General features: G+C 45.6%; 1 protein-coding gene across 1 annotated transcript; it reads left to right on the forward strand.

Annotated features, from left to right (window-relative positions):
• The first annotated feature begins 11453 nt into the window (after nucleotides 1-11453).
• Nucleotides 11454-17596, forward strand: LOC119329092 (mitochondrial dicarboxylate/tricarboxylate transporter DTC-like). The gene is made up of 6 exons (XM_037602083.1): nucleotides 11454-11678; nucleotides 12363-12446; nucleotides 13530-13591; nucleotides 16396-16757; nucleotides 16896-17110; nucleotides 17215-17596. The coding sequence occupies exons 1-6, from the start codon at nucleotides 11550-11552 to the stop codon at nucleotides 17269-17271; spliced, it is 909 nt and encodes a 302-aa protein (XP_037457980.1). The 5' UTR covers nucleotides 11454-11549; the 3' UTR covers nucleotides 17272-17596.
• The last annotated feature ends 3073 nt before the right edge of the window (nucleotides 17597-20669 follow it).

Genomic DNA, 20669 nt, shown 5'->3' on the forward strand with positions numbered 1-20669 from the left:
CTTACACCGGCCGTCAACGAGCGACGGTGCATAGGAGAAGAAGGATGGCGCGCGCAGGCGACAGTGACAAGAAACTAGCGGCTGTGGTGCGTGCGCTGCTCATGAAAAGGATAAGGGAGGGGACCGGTGGAATCTCTGGCTCGTCGATCGGATATAAACATTACCCTTGCACAAAGTATATCATATGCAAAACATAACTTACACAAAGTATATCATATGCAAACCAGAAATCAGTACAGATACTAAGCTCCCGTAAATGAGCTCTTCTGGTGAATCGAAGGTGTGAAAACTATGTGGGTCCCGGGTGACAGTGCGTGAGAAGGTCTGTGTGGGCAGCTGGGTCTCTTGCGTATCCGTTTTTCATGTGTACGTGTCTTGCGTGGAAGTCGTGTGGATTAGCTGGGCGCCGCGTGCCTTCATGGGCCCTTGAGACTTCTCTGATGGGGCCGTGGGAGAGGTCGACTGGGGCGGCATGCCGCTACCACGGGGAGACGTTCGACTGTGTATGCTCATGTCTCGTAGCATTTGTGCCGGAATTGATGGCCGACACGCCCACCCGTGCCCGATCCTTTGAGGATGGGTGGAGCAGCGAGCAATGGCGTGGATTTGGAGGAGGGAAGGGCGGAACTGCGGCCGACGGCATGGTTGCAGTCCTTGTTGTCTGGGTGGAGGAGGGGGAGGGTGCTGCAGTCGTCAACTTGGCTGTAGCACAGAGCTTTCGTAGGGCCTGCATATGCCCGATGAGAAGGAAGCACAAGCTTGGCTGCAGCCGGGAGCGGACAGAGGAGGAAGCACGAGCATAGAAGGGGAAGGGAGCAGCGTCTGGCTTTGTGCCTCCGTTCACTGTGGTATGGGCGGAGGAGTGGGAACGAAGTTCACAGTGTCTGTTGATTTAGGGAAGTTGTTGTTGCTGCTATTTCTTAAAGAAGCTGGTGTTTGATTTATTTGTCGTGATTACAGACGTTGCTACTACTATTTATTTAGAGGTGTTGCTATTGGATTTTCTTACTACGATTGGTGAGGCTACTACTGCTATATACGTAGAGATGATGCTATTGCATTTGCTATAGGAAATTTGTTTTGATTTTTTCTTATGGAAGGAGATGAAAGTTCTATAAATTTGTTCAGCTTATGTGCAGTTCGAATTATAATTGTTTAAATGGTAGTTTAATATGTAGTTCTAAGATAATATATTAAAGTATAAGAGAAGAAATATAGAGAATCTGCTAAGAAACTGGTTTTATAAATAAGGGAATCTTTTTAGACTATTGTGTATATGAAACTTTAGACAATAAGATGTACACATGTTGATGGAGATGTTCTGAGTGTTCCGCCCATTGGTGATGATATGTGGAAGGAGGGTTTCGGTTTGACAGTCGGCAAGAATTGTTGAGCGGAGTTTCTTCGTCGCCATTTTCGTGGTTGCTTTCGTGCGGAATCTTCCGTTGCCGCATACCTGGTTCTCTACCTAATTTTTTTGGTTCCTGTGCATTAAGTGTTTGGCCATCTCCATGCTTTGCTCCGGCCACATCATAATATTCGATCGCAGCTTTGCCCATGCACTTCCTTGCCATGTCCAGATATGGGAATCACCCTTCGATGGCTTGCTGCTCACCCCCATCCTAGGTCATCGACAGTGACCTAACACAGAGTGATTCCCATATCTTCATTTTATTTAGTAAATTAGTTGTAATAGGACAGCATGTATGTATCAAATTTGTCGTTCTAACAAATATTTTTAAGTGGGGAAGCTCAAATCGGTAATGAACCTCTGAAGTTTCCAAGTTAGTACTCACGAGCATGGTGTATTATCTCGTTGTAGTAAGAGTAATTTGATTTTTTATTGAAGATATGAGAAAGAAAACCTATTTGTTGTTAGGAATACACATATACTATTGAATATTGTATTGACACTCTCGAATTATCTAATGAGATACTTTATTTGTTGAGTTCTATCTTTTTGTTGATACTCTTCACAACTTTTCTTTTACTACTCCCTTCCTCCTGTATTAATTGTTCCTCAAATGGATGTACCTGGCCGTATTTCAGTGTTAGATACAACCTTTTGAGCAACAATTAGTATGAGATGAAGGAATTATACTTTAATAAACAAAATAATACAACCATAGTGTGTGGCCTATATATCACCCAGGATGCAAAATAAGTTATTCTACACCCAAGGTAATCTTACGATCGCTTCATAAATAAATTACATTTGTAATACAAATAGTTACATTCATATTGATTCACTATGTAAAATTTGATATAAGGAAACAAAAAATAGATTATAAGACCAGAAATATCGCATTTTATGTATGTTTTACACTATGTTTTTATGTTCGTAATTTTACGTAACATAAAATATTTTTTATGAGGAGTATATATTTTCTTACATTCTCTTTTTACGTATGAAATAAGACAAAATTTACAGAATCTAAAAATAAGGTGCATTGACGTCAAATAGAGAGGGGTGGAGAATAATTATTCCTCACTCGCGGTGACGAATAACGCGACCCAATATATATATATATATATATATATATATATAATAACTATTTTGTACACCACTTCCGCACTGCACGCTGAACGTAAGTGCACGTCATTCTTTAAACAAGTGTGCTGCAGTACTCACACGAGTGAACTTCTCGACGGAAAAAAATTGCACGCGTTATTTTTTTCGATATTGTTTTCACTCTAATTTTTTAACCGTTTATCAGAATGAGGCGTGTAATATACCATTGAAAAGCTATGGATTAGGCGCAACTTCGACATGTTGAACACTTTTCGAGATTCCAAACGGTTTAAGAGCAGTTTTGAAAATGGTGCGGCCCATGACGAGTGGCAGCGAACGTTTTTTCACGATTTCTTCTAAACCGCTCGTCGGAATGAAGCAAACTATACGCCGTTGGATAAATATCATCGAGGCGCATCTTTTTCATATATAAACTTCTCTCTAAATCCTTACGGTTTAAGAGCAGTTTCAAATTTACTAAATCGCGGAATTCTGTTTTTCAATTTTTTTTAAATTTTTGGTACTGTTTTCGCTCTATTTTTTGGACTGTTTGTCGAAACGAGGCGTGTGATACGCCGTTGGAAAGCTACGAACGAGGCGCAACTTTCATATGTTGAAATATTTTTGAAATTCCTTACGGTTTTAAGCTAATTTTGAAAATCGTGCGGCGGACGACGAGTGGCAGCGGCCGTTGTTGGTGAACTTTTTGCAAACCGCTGGTCGGAATGATTCAAACGATATGCCGTTGGAAAGATATCGACGATACACAACTCTTTTATGTAGAACACTCTCTCTAATTATTTACGGTTTAAGAGGAATTTTGAATTTACCGAAATGCAGACACTCTGTTTTTCGCGACACCCAAATCAACGTGGGTACTTCATTCGACTGAAAACGCACTGCAACGGACGAAAAACCACACTGCATCAGACGGATAAGAGAACTGCATGGTTTCCTTTTTGTGGGACGTAAATTTTTTGAAGACGATGAAGAAAACCGCACTGCTTTTAGACTGAAAACCGCACATCATTAGACGGGCTAGCGGATTGCATGATTTTTCTTTTTTGTGAGACGTAAATTTTTGAGAACGATGAAGAAAATCGCACTGCTTTTAGACTAAAAACCGCACTGCATTAAACGGGTTAGCGTACTTCATAATTTTATTTCCTCATTTTTCTAACATTTTTATGAAACATGAAACACCTTATGGGATGAGTGCAGTGCACATCAAAGTTAAAGTGAACAACAACTCAAATCGAAGTGGGCCGCGTGACTTTTTTCTCTTTTTCCAACTACTTTTTAATAAATACGCTAGTGTACTGATTTTTTTCAAAACACCTTTTTGAATTTTGCATGGTTGAGCGGAATTGATCCTTAGAGCCAATCAAAGTGAATCGTAGTTCTTTGACATTATTTTGCATGGTTCTGCACTGCACGAGACGAAAGTAGCAAACCACACTGACGGAAGCAGTGAACTTCATACTTTTTCCCGACATTTTTTACAAACAAAGGTACATAATGAACTTCTATTCATGTTCAACAAGCAAACAAAAATCACACGATTTTAGAAACAAAATAAAGTACAGAAAATTCCCAAGAGCTCCCGATGGAGCATAGGTATGAGGTTCCAACCGAAGTAGTCGTGTGAGGAATGGTCTAGGTGTGGCCATGAACATATGAACTACGTCAGCACGAAAACATGCTGTGTACCCGTTTTTTAAGAACAATCTAAACCGCACAAGTACGCACGAAATAATTGGAAAATAATTACATAAAAAAATAGAGTCGAACAGCACGAATAGGTGCGTTGCACTGCATCAACAACACCCAAAATTCCCCCAAGGGAGGAGAGTGGAACGGTTTTGCTACGGCTATTGTTGATGCGTACTGCACAACAGCTGCCAATAATCCACAAGCGCTGAGCAGCAGTGCACTTCAGGCGGGCATGACAATGTTCACATGCAAAACACCGGAAGGAGTAGGATCCTGTCCATCGACCAAGTTTGACGTGGTAGGAGACCGGCAGACCGCATCACCTATCTTTTTCTGCAAAAAAAGAGTAAAATGAACCTCAAGAGCAAAGAACAGTGGACTGCATTGGCACTCTTATTTCTCTTCAGAAGAACACAAAAAACACAAATCTCATCATCGTCGGGGGCGTGACAGCGTGAAGCAGGAGGTCGTTTGGGCACGGGGGGTGGAGAGGCATGGTGATGAGTGGTGCTGGCCACCAACCACCCGGTGGATCCGTGGTTGGGAGGAGTTCGCGGAGGGGCTCGGTGGGTGTCGTTCTGAATCCTGCTCACCGAAGATGGGGCGGGGCGGTGGACGAGAAGAGCTCGAATCCGGCTCGGGATCCATGGATCCGTGGCCGGGGTCACCGGATCCAATAGCGTGGGTCGCGACCGGAGCGCCGCGGAGGCACGGTGGTGCGGCGCGTCGCGGAGGCACGGTGGTGCGGCGCGTCGCGGTCGGAGTGGTGCGCGCATCGCGGCTGGAGTGGGGCGGCGGCGGTGGGCATGGTGGCAGAAGGAGGAGGGTATGCCGGGGCGTGGGGCGTGCGGAGGCGGTCGTGGCTGCCGGTGGCGTTGGAGGAAGGTTGGGCGCGGTGGGGGTAGTTCCCGTCGCAGTGGAGGGAGGCAAGGGGTTCATGGCGGAAGTGCGCCGGCTCCTGGCGACCGCGGGAGGAAGAAGGTGGGCGGAGTAACATGCAGATGGGGGCGGATAGAGGCGGCGCCGGTCGGTCCTGGTTAGGGGCGGCGGCGGAGGAAGGAGGTGGAGAAGGGCTGGGCCAGCGAGAGATGGGGGTTGGTTGGGGTGTAACGAACGGGGCTGATAGAAGGGGGGTTTGAGGTTTTTTTTGGTGCGTGCAGTTCGGCTCGTTTCGAGTCTCTAGTGCGGATCGGCTTTAGGTGTTAGCAGAATAAGCACATGTGTTATCAGAATAAGACTCTTAAGGGTGTTATCATAATAGACCCACACTATATATATATGTGTACATATATATATATGTCATATAAAGAACAACAACAAGTAGAGAAAAACGACGCAACAAGGCGCGCGTATCTTACTAGTACGATATGATATTAGGATAGCCGTGTTTTTTCCCCTAACCCTAAAACCTCTGGCAGCGCTGGAGGCGACTAGGGTTTGGACGTGAAACAAGCCTTCGCCCAGTGATCTTTTGCCTGTGCGAGAGATACTAGGACGAGGGTCCTTGCGCATGGTAACACCCAACTCTGCGGCGGGGCTGGGGGCGGAGAAGATCCACTCACGGGTCATGCGGCCAGGAAACAATTGGAGGAAGCCCTGGGGAAACTTGACATCTCAGTGGAAGAGGCGACTCCTTTGGTACTCGATGATCGCATCGAGGGCGGGCCCACGAAGTGGCTGCTGGCTGGTAAGGTGCTACACCGTAATCAATTTCACATCCAGACTATCACCAACGCCCTTCGACCGGTATGGGGAAACCCATGAGGTCTTCAGTTTAGATCTGCCGCAATAAACATCTTTGTGGCAGAGTTTGAGAACAAGAGAGACTGGGATCGTGTATGGGGCAGATCCCCATGGCATATCAACAAGAATGTTGTGGTGTTAGCCGAGTTTGATGATTGCATGAGGCCGGATGAGGTGAAGTTTGATAAACTGCAAGTTTGGGCTAGGGTTGTCAACCTTCCATACAATTTGCGGGATGAAGCATGGTGGAATCCAATAGCTCAACAGATTGACAAGAACGCTCTATCGGTTAAATTTGATCACAATGGTGGGTTTTTGCGAGCTAGAATTTTCATCGATGTCGCCAAGCCGGTCAGGCGTTGGATTCTGATAGACTCTGCCAGGAGGAAGAAGATAGATATGTATGATATCCAATATGAACAGTTACCCTACTTCTATTTTTCCTGTGGCAGATTAGGGCACTCGGATCTCTATTGCCCAACCCTTGGTTCTAGGGATGAGAAGGGTGAGCTCCCGTTTGTCCCCAAACTGAGAGCTCCAGATGAGTCTCGGAAGCCAGCGAGTACTGAAAACACTTCCAGGGATCCCAAGATAGGTGCCAACAGCAAGCCGACCACAAGAAACTCAAGCACCAACAAGGACCCTGGGAGGAAGTTGTTTCCCCGATCAAGAGCAAGCAACCACCAAAGAGAAAAGGTGCTCTGAATCAAGTTTACAGACCGGTGGCAAAAACCTTGTTGCTCACGGATGGGGACCGAGTGCGGCCAACGGAGAAGGCTTTCTTGGCAAGGATGGTGAGACTTCTGCTAGTAATGAAGTTGAAGGCGATGATTTTGCTCGGGACTCCAAGAAGAACAAGCCCACACCAGAGAATTCGGCAGAGACCACGCCGCGGTCCTACCCGATACAATGACATGCCTGAGCTGGAACTGCCGGGGGCTTGGGAACCCCGAGGCAGTTCGGGAGCTTCGCAGTATAGTGAAGCTGGAAGGGCCCACTCTTCTCTTTGTTATGGAAACAAAAATTCAAGCAAAAAGAGTTGAGGCATTGAAGTATACACTATGTGACAGTGTCGGCCTTAGTGGTGGCATTGGTCTGTTTTGGTCACACGATGTGACTGTTGAGTTGAAGAATTTTAGCAAGTGTCATATTGATGTGGTGGTTCATAGCAATAATCATAATTCATCAGTATGGAGATTCACTGGATTTTACGGGGCGCCGCGAACAGCAGATCGTAGCAATAGCTGGTGGCTCATGCGTACTCTCTCTGCTATACCACATGCAGCTTGGCTGTGTATGGGGGACTACAATGGAACTCTATACGCATCTGAACATTTTAGCAGACGAGCGAGATCTGAAGCACATATGAGAGCGTTTCGGGAGGTCACTGATGAGATCTCCATGCAAGATTTAGGCTGGTCTGGCTAGACCGAGCTTTTGCGAATGAGGAGTTCCAGCAACTCTTCCAGCACATACGGGTCAGACACCTCCCCTGTGTTGAGTCTGATCATTGTCTTGTCATAACAGAAGTAAAGGAAATTTTGTCGCACGGGCCAAGGGCCAAGAAGCAGTTTCGCTATGAGAATGTATGGTAGACGCATACAGATTATGATGCCTGGTACGTGATACTTGGCGGGGAATTCAACACACGACAGGGCTCTAGGGGATTGCATCGGCCTTGGGGTCCCTTCAGGCAATACTTGAGCCGTGGGGCTCAAAGGAATTTGGCTGTTTGGCATACATGGTCAGACAACTTCAGAAGAAACTAGACCGTATCCGGTGTCATTCTATGGGTACGGGACCAACAGATGAGGAGAAAAACATAGTTAAGAACCTGAAGGAAGCCCTACACCAAGAGTAGGTGTGGATCCGACAACGTTCTCGTGTTCCATGGCTCTGTGAGGGCGATCGAAATACTTCCTATTTCAGGCACAAGCTGCCCAACGCAAAAGAATGAATAAGATTCACGGTTTATGTCGTGTAGATGGTTCAGTTTGTGAAAATGAAAATGAGGACAAGGCGGAGGTGCTAGCTTTCTACCAAAACTTGTATCAAACACAGGGTTTTGCTGATGCTAGTGACCTGTTATCACATGTGCTTGTCAAGGTGACCCAAGGCATGAATGATAATCTTACTAAACCCTACGGCACAGAGGAAGTCAAAGTGGCATTATTTCAAATGGCTCCATCGAAGGGCCCTAGCGTTGATGGTTTTACTGCAGGGTTTTACCAACGGCATTGGGATTTGTTAGGCAATGGTGTGACTCTAACAGTTCTGGATTTCCTAAATGGGGGCGAACTACCATCGGGGTTGAATGACACTTCTATCACACTTATCCCTAAGGTACGACACCCTCAGTCGATTTCACAATATCGTCCTGTAGCTTTGTGTCCGGTGCTTTACAAGATTGCGGCCAAAGTTATTACGAATCACTTGCAATACATCATGGACGATATCATCAGTGAAGAATAGAGCGCTTTCGTTCCTGGTCGTCTCATCACAGATAATGTGCTTGTCGCTTATGAAAGTATACATACGATGAGAAGAAGGAAGAAAGGAAAGCATTTTTCTTGTGCGATCAAGCTGGATATGATGAAGGCTTACGATCATGTCGAGTGGCATTACATCGAAGCAATTTTGTCGCGATTGGGTCTCAACATAATTTTCATACAACTGATTATGAAGTGTGTTACCTCGGTTTGTTTTTCTCTTCGAGTCAATGGAGAGCTACTTCCTTACTTCACACCGACTCGGGGGATTTCGACAAGGTGACCCAGTTTCTCCTTACCTCTTTCTGCTATGTGCAGAGGGTTTTTTCTCATTGCCGAAATACTACAATGGTGGAACTATTGACATGGGCCTGAGAGTGAGCTACAGATCACCTTGGGTCTCTCACTTGTTGTTCGCAGATGACAACTTAATTTTCATAAACGCAAGCACCTCGAGTGCGCTGCGACTGAACGAATTTTTGAGAGTCTATGGTGATGCCTCGGGTCAGTGTGTTAATCGGGACAAAAGCTCCATATATTTCAGCACCAACACTCCGGATACTGTCAGGCAAGTCTTGAAATCGACCCTGAATATCCAGGTCGAGGCGTTCAGTGAGAGGTATCTGGGGCTCCCCACCGCTGTTGGACGTATCACTACTGGTACCTTCGACCACATCAGTGAGAGAGCTCGTGGTAAGATGCAAGGGTGGTCGGAAAAAACTTCTTGCATGTGCAGGCCGTAAAACTTTGCTCAAGTCTGTAATTCAATCTATCCCAACTTATCCTATGAGCACTTTCCTTCTTACCAAGAAAGTTTGCAAGAGTCTGACTACTCCTATGGCAAAATATTTTTGGAGTAGCTCTCTTGACAAAAAAGCAATGCATTGGGTGTCCTGGAAGGAGTTTTCAACACCCAAGTGCAAGGCTAGGATGGGGTTTCGAGACCCGCATCTTTTTAATCTGGCTATGCTAGGAAAACATGGGCGGCCTTTCATCACCAACCCAAATTCGCTTTGTGCGCGAGTTCTCAAGGGTCGCTACTTCCGAGACACCGATTTCATGCATGCTTCAATTCCCAAGTCAGCTTCGGCCACTTGGAGGGCAACTGTGGCAGGAAGGAATGCCCTTGGAACTAGTTTAATCTTCAGAGTGGGAGATGGCTCGACTATCTCAGTTTGGGAGGACAAGTGGACCCCAGTCACGGTCTCCATGACACCAACTCAGAGGCCTACAGATACAAATATCGACCGGGTGTCGGATCTCATCGACACAGAGAGTTGGTCTTGGAAGCATGATGTGATCAGGGACAAGTTCACCGCCCAGGATTCCGGGGCCATACTTAATATTCCTATCAGGCAAGGCGGGGGTGATGATTTTCTTGCATGGGCATTCGATAAATCAGGAAACTACACTGTGAAGACGGCATACCGTGCTCTCATGACTCAGAACGAGCGTTTGGCTCTAGAGGAAGGGACGGCTACTGAAACCTCATTGGACGATAAACAATTGTGGAAATCCTTGTGGAAGTTGAATGTTATCCCGAAAGCGCGAGTCTTGTGGTGGAGAGTGTTACGTGGCATTCTTCCAGATGAAGCTACTCTCAACTATCGACACATTGCAAAGATTCGTCAATGCAAGGTTTGCCATTCTATGGAGGATGATTTGAAGCATGGGATGATTCATTGTCCACATGCACAAAGCTTCTGGGAAGAGGCGTGGACATGGCTTGGTCTTCGCTCCCCCCTCTTCACTCGGATACGTGGGCACGAGATATCACTTGTGATCCTCAGTTCACATCCGATGACCATGCTAAGATCACTATCACTATGTGGTCCATCTGGCATTCCAGGAACCGAATCAAACATGGCGATGAGGGGAGAGATCCCACAACAACTATCAGAACAATCAAGGAGTCTATCTCCCTCCTACAGCTACCTCGTAAGGAAACCTTGGTCCTACCGGGTTACGATTGGCGGCCCTTGGAAGTGGGCTCGGTCAAGATCACCACTGACGGCGCTCTAAATTTTGGTGAAGGCCGGGGCGGTGCAGGAGGAGTGGCCCAATCATCCTCTGCACTCCTTGGTTCATGGTGCAAACCATATTTGGGTGTTTCAGATCCCTTGATGATGGAGTTCTTGTCGCTGCGAGATGGAGTACGCTTTGCTTATCTTCGAGGGATTTCCGCATGTGATTATGGAAGTCGACAGCTTGGAGCTAGTGAAGCTCTGGCAAACTCGCCACAATTCTCGGTCAATTGTGGCCCTTTTACTTTTAGAAATAGGAGAGCTCTGTACTATTTTTTCTTCTTTCGATATTCAGCATGTAAACCGGTCTGCGAATCTTCCGGCGCATCTGTGTGCGGAGCGTGCTTGCACATTGAATGTGACGGAAAGCTGTCTTGATGATACTTCTAGCTTCTTGGTGACCAGCCTGTTGGCTGAATGCTCCAAAAGTGCTTTTAATGAATATAAAGCTCTCTGATTTTCCCTGAAAAAAAATAGTACAATATGATATTGGAGCACTTGGACATCAAAGGGAAATATGCGTGGCCTCGCCTCGCGTGCGGTCTTTCGGAGGCGTTTGGACGTATAAGCGGGAGAAACAAACATGGCAAGGACGGGAACTACGGCGACGAAGTAGGCTGGACCACGCCTCCCACCACACCAGCAATTGGGCCTGCCCAGGGGCCCCATCGTGCACAAGATCTCCCTCCCAATCCACGGACGGACAGATCCCATACGCCACCAGCACTTTTCTCTTCCTGAGTCCTGACGTACTACTAACCTTGCTTGTGCCAACTTGCGCCTCCAACCGCCTCCTGTACACCACGTCCACGCGCACAGCCGCGACGGCGCTCACGAGAACGCGGCGCTACTTTATTACACAAATTTTACGGCCCAAGTAGTATTTTATCGCCTATCTTTTGTTTCTCGGGGAAAAAGTAATCCTGTTATCTCCTCGCGTCGCCCTCGGCGCAATAATAAAAGCGCAACGGCACCCAGCGATCTAGGCCTCCTCGCTCGCATCGCCTTCCCTCCGCTCGCGTCTGCTACACTTCCTCTCCCGGCCCGGCTAGATCTCGCCGGCAGGAGATGGCGGACGCGAAGCAGCAGCAGGCCGCGGCGCCCACCGGCGTCTGGAAGACGATCAAGCCATTCGTCAATGGCGGTGCCTCCGGGATGCTCGCCACCTGCGTCATCCAGCCCATCGACATGATCAAGGTACGGAATCCTTTTCTTGTTTCCGGCTCACTCGAGGTATAAGATTCCGTGGCTGGGTTTGTTGAGTAGCCCTAGATCTGTGGTTGGTTATGGTGGATGCGCGCGACGCCGAGTGATGGATCGGGTTGATAGATTTCTGCGCACCTCTTGGTTAGATCTGAGTAAGACGAGTGCACCCTCGAGTGAGCTCCCTTAACGGAGGGGAACTTGTTGCACGCTAGTCTGGGACTGCGGGTGGCTATTCTTGTTTCTTAGATCTGTGTGGAAACTGTCACATCATGAGTGTAAGTGGGGGTGACACAATCCGTTTTTGTTATCTACAGTCAAAACTGCCCGATGTGGTAGCTTAGATCCTCCATGGAGATCCCACTAAGAAGATCTGTGTGGCTGTGTGGCTTTACTGATTTTTAATGTGTTAGCAATAGTTCATTGATCTTGAGATGTTGTTCTGTTATTACTATTTGCTGCTGGAATGTTCTGGCATATACAGAATTAGTCCACACCACTATGTTTTGGAAGCACCGACCAACATGCCATCATAGTTAAGTGGGTGATTTGCTTGAGAGTTCAGTTGAATGTTATGTCTTATGATCACAACAAATAAACCATGTTAATAGCTTTTGCTGAAACACGGAGATTGTGTAAATATCCTTTTCATATAGCTTTTCCTGTTTTTGGTTTCAGGTGAAGATCCAGTTGGGTGAGGGATCTGCAGCTCAGGTCGCAAAGACCATGTATGCTAATGAGGGCCTTGGTTCCTTTTACAAGGTTTGTGCTTGCAGATGTTTTTATTCATATTGTGCAGAACTGTTCTGTGTGTTTCTGCTGTCGTTGGTACATTTGCCATGTACTAGTGTCAGTTGCTCAGTTCACATGGAAAACACGGCTTACAAACATAAATTGAACGTGTAAATATTATCTGGTATTCACAACTATAGTTTCTTATTTGTGCATGTTTCTCACCTTGAATATATTGGAAGAAGATTATAGTAAACATTTACAATCACAAAAAAACTTGTAAGTTGATATATTGATCATTGTTTAGAATTTGTCAGAACTCTTAAGTAAGAGATCAAGGAAACCCAATCTTTGGGGCAATAGTCACACTGAATCCAACTTTTTTTGAAATTTTAGCACATAACAATAGCTTTTATGGCAAGATGTAGGAAATCAATCTAAATAGTACCATTTGCACCACCAATTATATTCTCGTTATATCCTCTTGCAAATCTCCAATTTTGTATAATCATAAGCCCAATTACTTTAATCTTCCTGTGTCCTTGCCATGTGGGCGTGTCTTGTTAGTTTTTGTGATCCCATAAACTGTGGTTGTGTGATAAATTTTCCAAAAGTTGGTGTTTTATGAGACTACCACCCAGAGCTTGGGGTTCCTGGATATTCACTCCAAAAGTAAACAACATAATGTTTTTCTGGATCGAAATACCACATGAAGCATGAGAAACCACAGTTTCCATTCATGCAGATTTAAGTAGAGGAATACATCAGAGATAATAAATAAAAATTAGAGTTACTAAGCTTAGCAGTGATTGTAGGAGTCTAATCTTTATCTACAAGTACAACCATTGGATGGGGAATTATGGAATTGAATACAGATTTAGCATGGCTCAGATCAGAAGTATCCCATCCTATCCTCTGTTACATATCTATCCTTCAGACCTTTGTTTGGGTTTGATTCATTCATTCTGTAGATGATGTTTGTATCGCTGATGCTGGTTTTCTAGTTTGATCTGAACACCTCAATGACATGTGCTGGCATTTCACCTACAACAGCACATTATTTTGTGCTTCTTGAATTGGTTTGTTGCTTCAAGTTTTACATTTTTTTGACAGGGTTTGTCAGCTGGTTTACTAAGGCAAGCGACCTATACGACAGCTCGTCTTGGATCCTTCAGGTTTGTATAACGTGGTTGTTTAATCGATACTAGAAGAATGCCCGTGCGTTGCAAGGGGGCCACATTAACTTTAAGAGTTCAATATTACGACATTGGCGACCTTTTTTACCATCAAATCCTCACACACACACAGACACACACTCTCCCTCCCTCTTCCTCACTCTCTATTCCCCTCTCCCTCTCTCTCTAACACACACACATATCCATCTTATTGGGTACGGGACCATAATCCATCTATTTCACACATACACGCTAGTGCATAACAATATGGATTATGTGTATTATATTTGCCACCAGAACTGAGGGAATTAATTTCATGTAAATCGACCAGCCACAGCTCCAAGAATACGCGGAAGAGGTGGCTCGGGTCGGCGTCGGCGCCGTCCAGCGCGGGCCACGAGCCCGCTTCCAAGTGCACGTGCAATGCACGTCTTCACAAATATTATAACCAGATGTGAGAAATCACATGCATAGAAAAGACATTCTGATAGCAATCCAAATACCATACTCAATTGAATACCTAACCTGGACAATACTCTTATTTCTATGCGCCAGAAAAAATGGAATAGCAAAGCTAAGTATGCCTACATACGCTCAGATTATATATAAGAATCTTGGGTGAACAATTGCAACAAAGCACTAAGCAGCGATAAATTTAAATAAAAAATCCATTAACTATGCAGGCAGCAGGCTTGTTACAACATAGAGAGATAGGAAAATGTCACCTCCAGTAATGTAGCGCAAAGGAGTGGAACGAAGCATGAATGAGCGGTTGTCTGTTCTTCTCCATGTACATGGATCAGCAGTAGAGGCCAAGTATATAAGTACTTGACTGAACTCCACTCTTCGTGTACGGAGAGCCATGTCACCTTCTCGCCGCTGCAGCATGGGAGGACGGCTGGTTCACATGACCCTCCAGCTGGGGGATCCATGGTGGCTGACCGTCGAGCTCGAGGCAGAGAAGTTGAGGGCAGCAGTGGCGAGATCCATGCCGGCCAACCGGGCGAAGAGGAGGTCGTCGGGGAGGGACACATCGGCAAGATCCGGTCACCACGCGACCTGAAGAGCAACAGTGATCTCCACAAGCTGTAGGCTGACGGCGTGCTCCATCCCCTGCGATGGGGTGACCATGGCGGTGGCCACAACTCCTCATGCTCGCCTCGATCTCGGCGACACACCCTGAGTGTAGGAGGCAGCAACGACCTCGACGAAATCATGGCCTCCATCCCGGAACGCATGAAGGACCTCGGCCCCGTCGCTACTCCTCTCGCCGTAGCTGCACGCGGCAGCGGACCGTGGGTAGGAGGGCAGGCGGCGTCGCCTCGGCTGACGGCAGGGAGCAGCGTTGATTTTGGGTAGGTGGCATCGCGAGGACGGCCGCGGCCGCGGGGAAGCACCCCGATCATGCTGCCAGGCCAATCCTTCTCCTCCGATCCCCTATCCCTGAAGATTGCGCCGCCGCCCCGGTCGTGTTGTTTCCATATATTATGCCATTTTTTCCTGTACCTAAACAAACGCGGGCGAGTGGATGGCAGAGTTTTGGTCCGCCCTCTAAAATTGCTAAATGCACTTTTGGTGAGGATTATTGTTAATAAATGAATTCAATCATGTCGCTCTAAATAAATGGATTCAATTATGTGACTCTAATTACTTTGGATTGTTATGTGCACACTAAGCGGGGTGCGGTTAGGAAAGAAAATGTTTTCTAATTAAAGTGATTGAGTGATTTAAGGTAAGGTTAATTAATTTAGATTTGATTTTTAGTGATTGTTAGTAAAGTATGATGCGTCTTTAAAATCTTTTATTTGTTTCCTTAAAATCTATTATTTGTTTCCTAAAGAAATTTGCAATAATGGAAGGTATCGGTTGATTTGGATAAGTTAGTAAATTTAGATCCGTGATTGCGTGCATGTTTGGAAAGTGCTGATTTGCAAGGAAAAAGCTGAGGGGTAAATAAACCGGTGAATAAAAAACCAGCATCGAAAAAAATCTACGACGGTTAACCTACGAAAAAACCCGGACGAAAGTGGTGGGACGAAAAAAAACCTGGAAGCGAGACTACCAACTGCAGTTAGGAAAGAAAATGTTTTCTAATTAAAGTGATTGAGTGATTTAAGGTAAGGTTAATTAATTTAGATTTGATTTTTAGTGATTGTTAGTAAAGTATGATGCGTCTTTATAATCTTTTATCTGTTTCCTTAAAATCTATTATTTGTTTCCTAAAGAAATTTGCAATAATGGAAGGTATCGGTTGATTTGGATAAGTTAGTAAATTTAGATCCGTGATTGCGTGCACGTTTGGAAATTGCTGATTTGCAAGGAAAGAGCTGAGGGGTAAATAAACCGGTGAATAAGAAACCAGCATCGAAAAAAATCTATGACGGTTAACCTACGAAAAAATCCGGACGAAAGTGGTGGGACGAAAAAAAACCTGGAAGCGAGACTACCAACTGCTCCATTAGGAGTAGAGATAAATAGTCATTGCTTGCACAATAATTGATGAAGCAATATCTAGTTGTCTAGTATGATCTCTGTTGTATTTGAAATAAATGCATATGACTAGATAATTACCATGAGCTATTATGTCTTTGGTTTGGAGTTTTTTTGTTATCAAAATGTTAATTATACTAGGCTGTTGCCATAACTTCAATTATTGTTTATTACATTATAATGTCTGAATCAGCTGTATCATTATGAAGTTGGGTTAGTTCATTTCACTGAGGAAAAAGAAGCTTTATTATTGCATTGATTCTAGTTGATTTATCCTCATTTGGAGTTTTGTATTTGGTAATATTTCTTGTCAGGGTTTTGACAAACAAAGCAATTGAGGCAAATGATGGGAAGCCATTGCCACTTGTTCAGAAAGCTTTTATTGGTCTGACTGCTGGAGCGATTGGCGCATGTGTGGGCAGTCCTGCTGATTTGGCACTCATTAGGATGCAAGCTGACTCGACCCTACCAGCAGCACAGCGGCGTCACTACAAGAATGCATTCCATGCACTCTACCGTATCACCGCTGATGAAGGCGTCCTTGCGCTTTGGAAGGGTGCAGGCCCAACTGTGGTGAGAGCCATGTCACTGAATATGGGTATGCTTGCGTCCTATGATCAAAGTGTTGAGCTGTTCAGAGACAAATTGGGTGCCGGAGAATATCAGACTGTTATTGGTAAGATTATTGTTTAGGATTCTTCCTTTTCATTGCTGTTTAGGATTCTTATCACTGTTAGAAGATGAGGTTTGCTGATGTTCCTTTTATATAGGCCAATCAGGGAACTTACAAAATTTTCTAACTTTCGGTTTGCAGGAGCCAGTGCCATTTCTGGATTCTGTGCGGCTGCTTGCAGTCTGCCCTTTGATTACGTGAAAACACAAATTCAGAAGATGCAACCTGATGCCACTGGCAAGTACCCATACACTGGGTCTTTGGACTGCGCCATGCAAACCTTGAAGACCGGTGGCCCATTTAAATTCTACTCCGGCTTCCCTGTATATTGTGTCAGGATCGCCCCGCATGTCATGGTAAACGCTGATTAGCTTAGAGCGCAAGGCCTATGGCAGACAATCATAGCCATTTGTTAACAATCCGTTACAATGCAGCATACTCATGTGGTTACTTTTTGCAGATGACGTGGCTCTTCTTGAATCAAATCCAGAAGTACCAGAAGAAGATCGGCATATAGGATCTCCAGTTGGGGACAAGAGTACCAATCCTTATTCAACACATTTAATAACTTTCCAGCAGCTTTGCACTCCCGTGGTTGTTTTTGGTAGACAGAGTTTTAAGCAATTTTTACCGTAGCTTACATTTGCTGTGGTACTCTTGACGTTGTTACAATAATCACATAATCACATTATTTGTTGTAATTGGGGCAATTTTATTGGCGGGCATACTTCTGTAGGTTGGGCACAGCCATGAGACAATACTACTACCTGCTTGTGCCATCTTGTCTTGTATGGTATGTGCTCAATTTTATCTGTGGCTCGAAAAAATAAATCCTTTCTACCTGTGCCTTGCACCATATGCTCTTAAACAAATTTTGTGTTTTTTCCTATCGTGCAACTATTCAACTACGCCTCACCTACGCCCCTTGATATTGATGATGATTGTTGTCGTTGCGTGAACTTGCCACTGGTGTTGTTCGGAGGTCAGATGTTGGCATGTGCAGACCCCTCCTTGTTTGAACAGAACAGACTGATGATTGATTACAGGTATATATAGCCCCGAGAGGGTAGTTGATCAGGGGATGCATCGAACTCGCAAGCTTAGCGGCACAGTTTCCCCCATGACCCAGTTTTCACTCTAGTGAGTGACGAACAGGGCGGAGATCCACTTCCATCTTCAACTGTCGGCGGTGAGCCCTTGGGATCTTCCTCCTTCCATCTGCCGCTCCGGCGGCAGGGAGGTGTGGAGATCCCCGGTGCTTCGGCGCGACCTGTAGATAGTTTAGGAATAGTTTTCGCGGCAGTGTGGCTTCGATGGCTATATACATCTGGAAGAGGTGGAAAGAGAAGAGGTGCCTGTTCGGAGGCATCCCTTGAACATGTGCCTGAGACGTGACTATTCGGGGTTGGACACACCTCTTCACTCATTAGCATGCGCTAATTAATCTATTAATTAATTTCTAACACTCCTCCATATTCAATCTTGTTAAATATTCCGGATAATCTTGAGAGTGGGGTAGTTATCTTTTTTCACTCCATCAAAACAATCCGCTTATTTCAAGCGGTGTGCAGGGGTGAATTAACGAGCTGCTCGGCTTGTTAAGTTTGTGCTCGTTAAGGCTCGGTTAGTTAAGCTCAGAAAGATTAACGAGCAAAAAACCTTGCTTGGCTCGATCGTTTGAAGCTCGTTAAGTCCGTGAGTGCTCGTTAACAAATTTTCACGTAAGATGAAATATGTGTTGTGTTGTTACTAACAAACTTAGCGTGAAACTTGTTAGCTCGTTCGTTAAGCTCCTTAAGAAATTGATGATTGACTTTATTCATTAAGAAGTGATCCACGAGGATAACAAGCCGAACTATCGAGGGCTCATTAAGCTCGCAAGCTACGAGCTTTTGTTCCAGCCATAACGGTGGGCCAGGTCGCACTTTGTTACGTTCATGTCTGATACTAGACCCTCCATTAAGTGAACAACCATCAGCTCATAAAATTTGTGAACAACCCCACGGCTCAAATTATCGGAAACGTGGGCTGCACCAACATGCATTATTATTTATATTTTATATGTGGGAGTACAGTTAATCCTCAGAACAAAATGTGAGAGTACATTCTTTATGGAGTACTACTATTGCCAGCTCCTCCTCTGTCGTCCAAACTCTATGACAAGCCGCTCTATTACATTGTTTCACGGACATGCGGGACATCAAGCATCCGACCCACGTGCCATCCACCAAATCACAGCAAGGTGGTGCAGTCGGGACTCACCAGTCACCTCGGTGTGGCCGTCATGACCCGTTATATCACAAAACCCACACCTTACCATCATTTCACTGGAACGCTCATTGAAGCCCTTTCTCCCCTATCTTGAAGAAAACCTCACTTCAGGCTACTCACTTCTGCCATTTTTCTTACCAACGAAGGAAAGGTGAAAAAATTAGTGATGCTACTCTTTTCATTCCAAGAATCTTCTTTTTGCGAAGCACCTACCGATTCTCACTGCCTACTCTTTTACCGTTCTTTTCGATTGCTTTTCATTTTTCAGTTTATTGAATAAATGGATCTTGGAGCACTAGGCAAAGAGTTATCGACGGACAACCCACTCGAGACAGAAATCTCCAGGAAGCGCGCACCGGCCAACAAGTTGGCGATGTTGGCGGGCCAATCCATGGAGATGAAAAAATCCAAGAAACAAGCACTGGCCAAAGAGTTGATGACGTTGGCAGACGAACTCCTGAGCAAAGAAAGCTGGAAGAACAACAAGGGCGCCACCGTGCCTACCCCAGAAACTCTAATGGCCACCTATGAGAGGCTCAAGGTCGGGTTTGAGGAGATAGTCGCCGTTGAGAAGCAGTATTTCCCTGGCAAGACGATCGCCCCATTCAAGGAGATGGCCCCGGGAGGAATGGGATCCCCCGGTGAGCTGCACAAGGTAAAAAAATGGCTTACCATAGTTGTGGTTTTTTATTATTTGCAATGTGCTTGCTAATATGTTAGGTTGTGCAGGTACCCGTGGACATCGCCCCAGAGATCAATTCCCATACCACTGTTCGTCCTGTGGACATCGCCCCAGAAATCGATTCCCATGCCGTAGTCCGTCCTGTGGACATCACCCCAGAGATCGATTCTCATGCCGCTGTCCATCCTGTGGACATTGCCCCATAGATCGATTCCATGCCGCTATCCGTCCTTTGGATATTGCCCGAGAGATCAACAACAACAACAACAACAACAACAACAAAGCCTTTAGTCCCAAACAAGTTGGGGTAGGCTAGAGGTGAAACCCATAAGATCTCGCAACCAACTCATGGCTCTGGCACATGGATAGCAAGCTTCCACGCACCCCTGTCCATAGCTAGCTCTTTGTCGATACTCCAATCCTTCAGGTCTCTCTTAACGGACTCCTCCCATGTCAAAATCGGTCGACCCCGCCCTCTCTTGACATTCTCCGCACGCTTTAGCCGTCCGCTATGCACTGGAGCTTCTGGAGGCCTGCGCTGAATATGCCCAAACCATCTCAAACGATGTTGGACAAGCTTCTCCTCAATTGGTGCTACCCCAACTCTATCTCGTATATCATCATTCCGGACTCGATCCTTCCTCGTGTGGCCACACATCCATCTCAACATACGCATCTCCGCCACACCTAACTGTTGAACATGTCGCCTTTTAGTCGGCCAACACTCCGCGCCATACAACATTGCGGGTCGAACCGCCGTCCTGTAGAACTTGCCTTTTAGCTTTTGTGGCACTCTCTTGTCACAGAGAATGCCAGAAGCTTGGCGCCACTTCATCCATCCGGATTTGATTCTATGGTTCACATCTTCATCAATACCCCCATCCTCCTGCAACATTGACCCCAAATACCGAAAGGTGTCCTTCCGAGGTACCACCTGGCCATCAAGGCTAACCTCCTCCTCC

This window comes from Triticum dicoccoides, chromosome 1B (genome assembly GCF_002162155.2).
Source record: "Triticum dicoccoides isolate Atlit2015 ecotype Zavitan chromosome 1B, WEW_v2.0, whole genome shotgun sequence".
Taxonomy (NCBI): Eukaryota; Viridiplantae; Streptophyta; class Magnoliopsida; order Poales; family Poaceae; genus Triticum; species Triticum dicoccoides.

Coding starts and splice junctions, on each gene's coding strand:
- LOC119329092 (XM_037602083.1), top strand. CDS start 11,550: ATGGCGGACGCGAAGCAGCAGCAGGCCGCGGCGCCCACCGGCGTCTGG. Junction 11,679..12,362: donor AGCCCATCGACATGATCAAG/GTACGGAATCCT, acceptor TTTTGGTTTCAG/GTGAAGATCCAGTTGGGTGA. Junction 12,447..13,529: donor GCCTTGGTTCCTTTTACAAG/GTTTGTGCTTGC, acceptor TTTTTTTGACAG/GGTTTGTCAGCTGGTTTACT.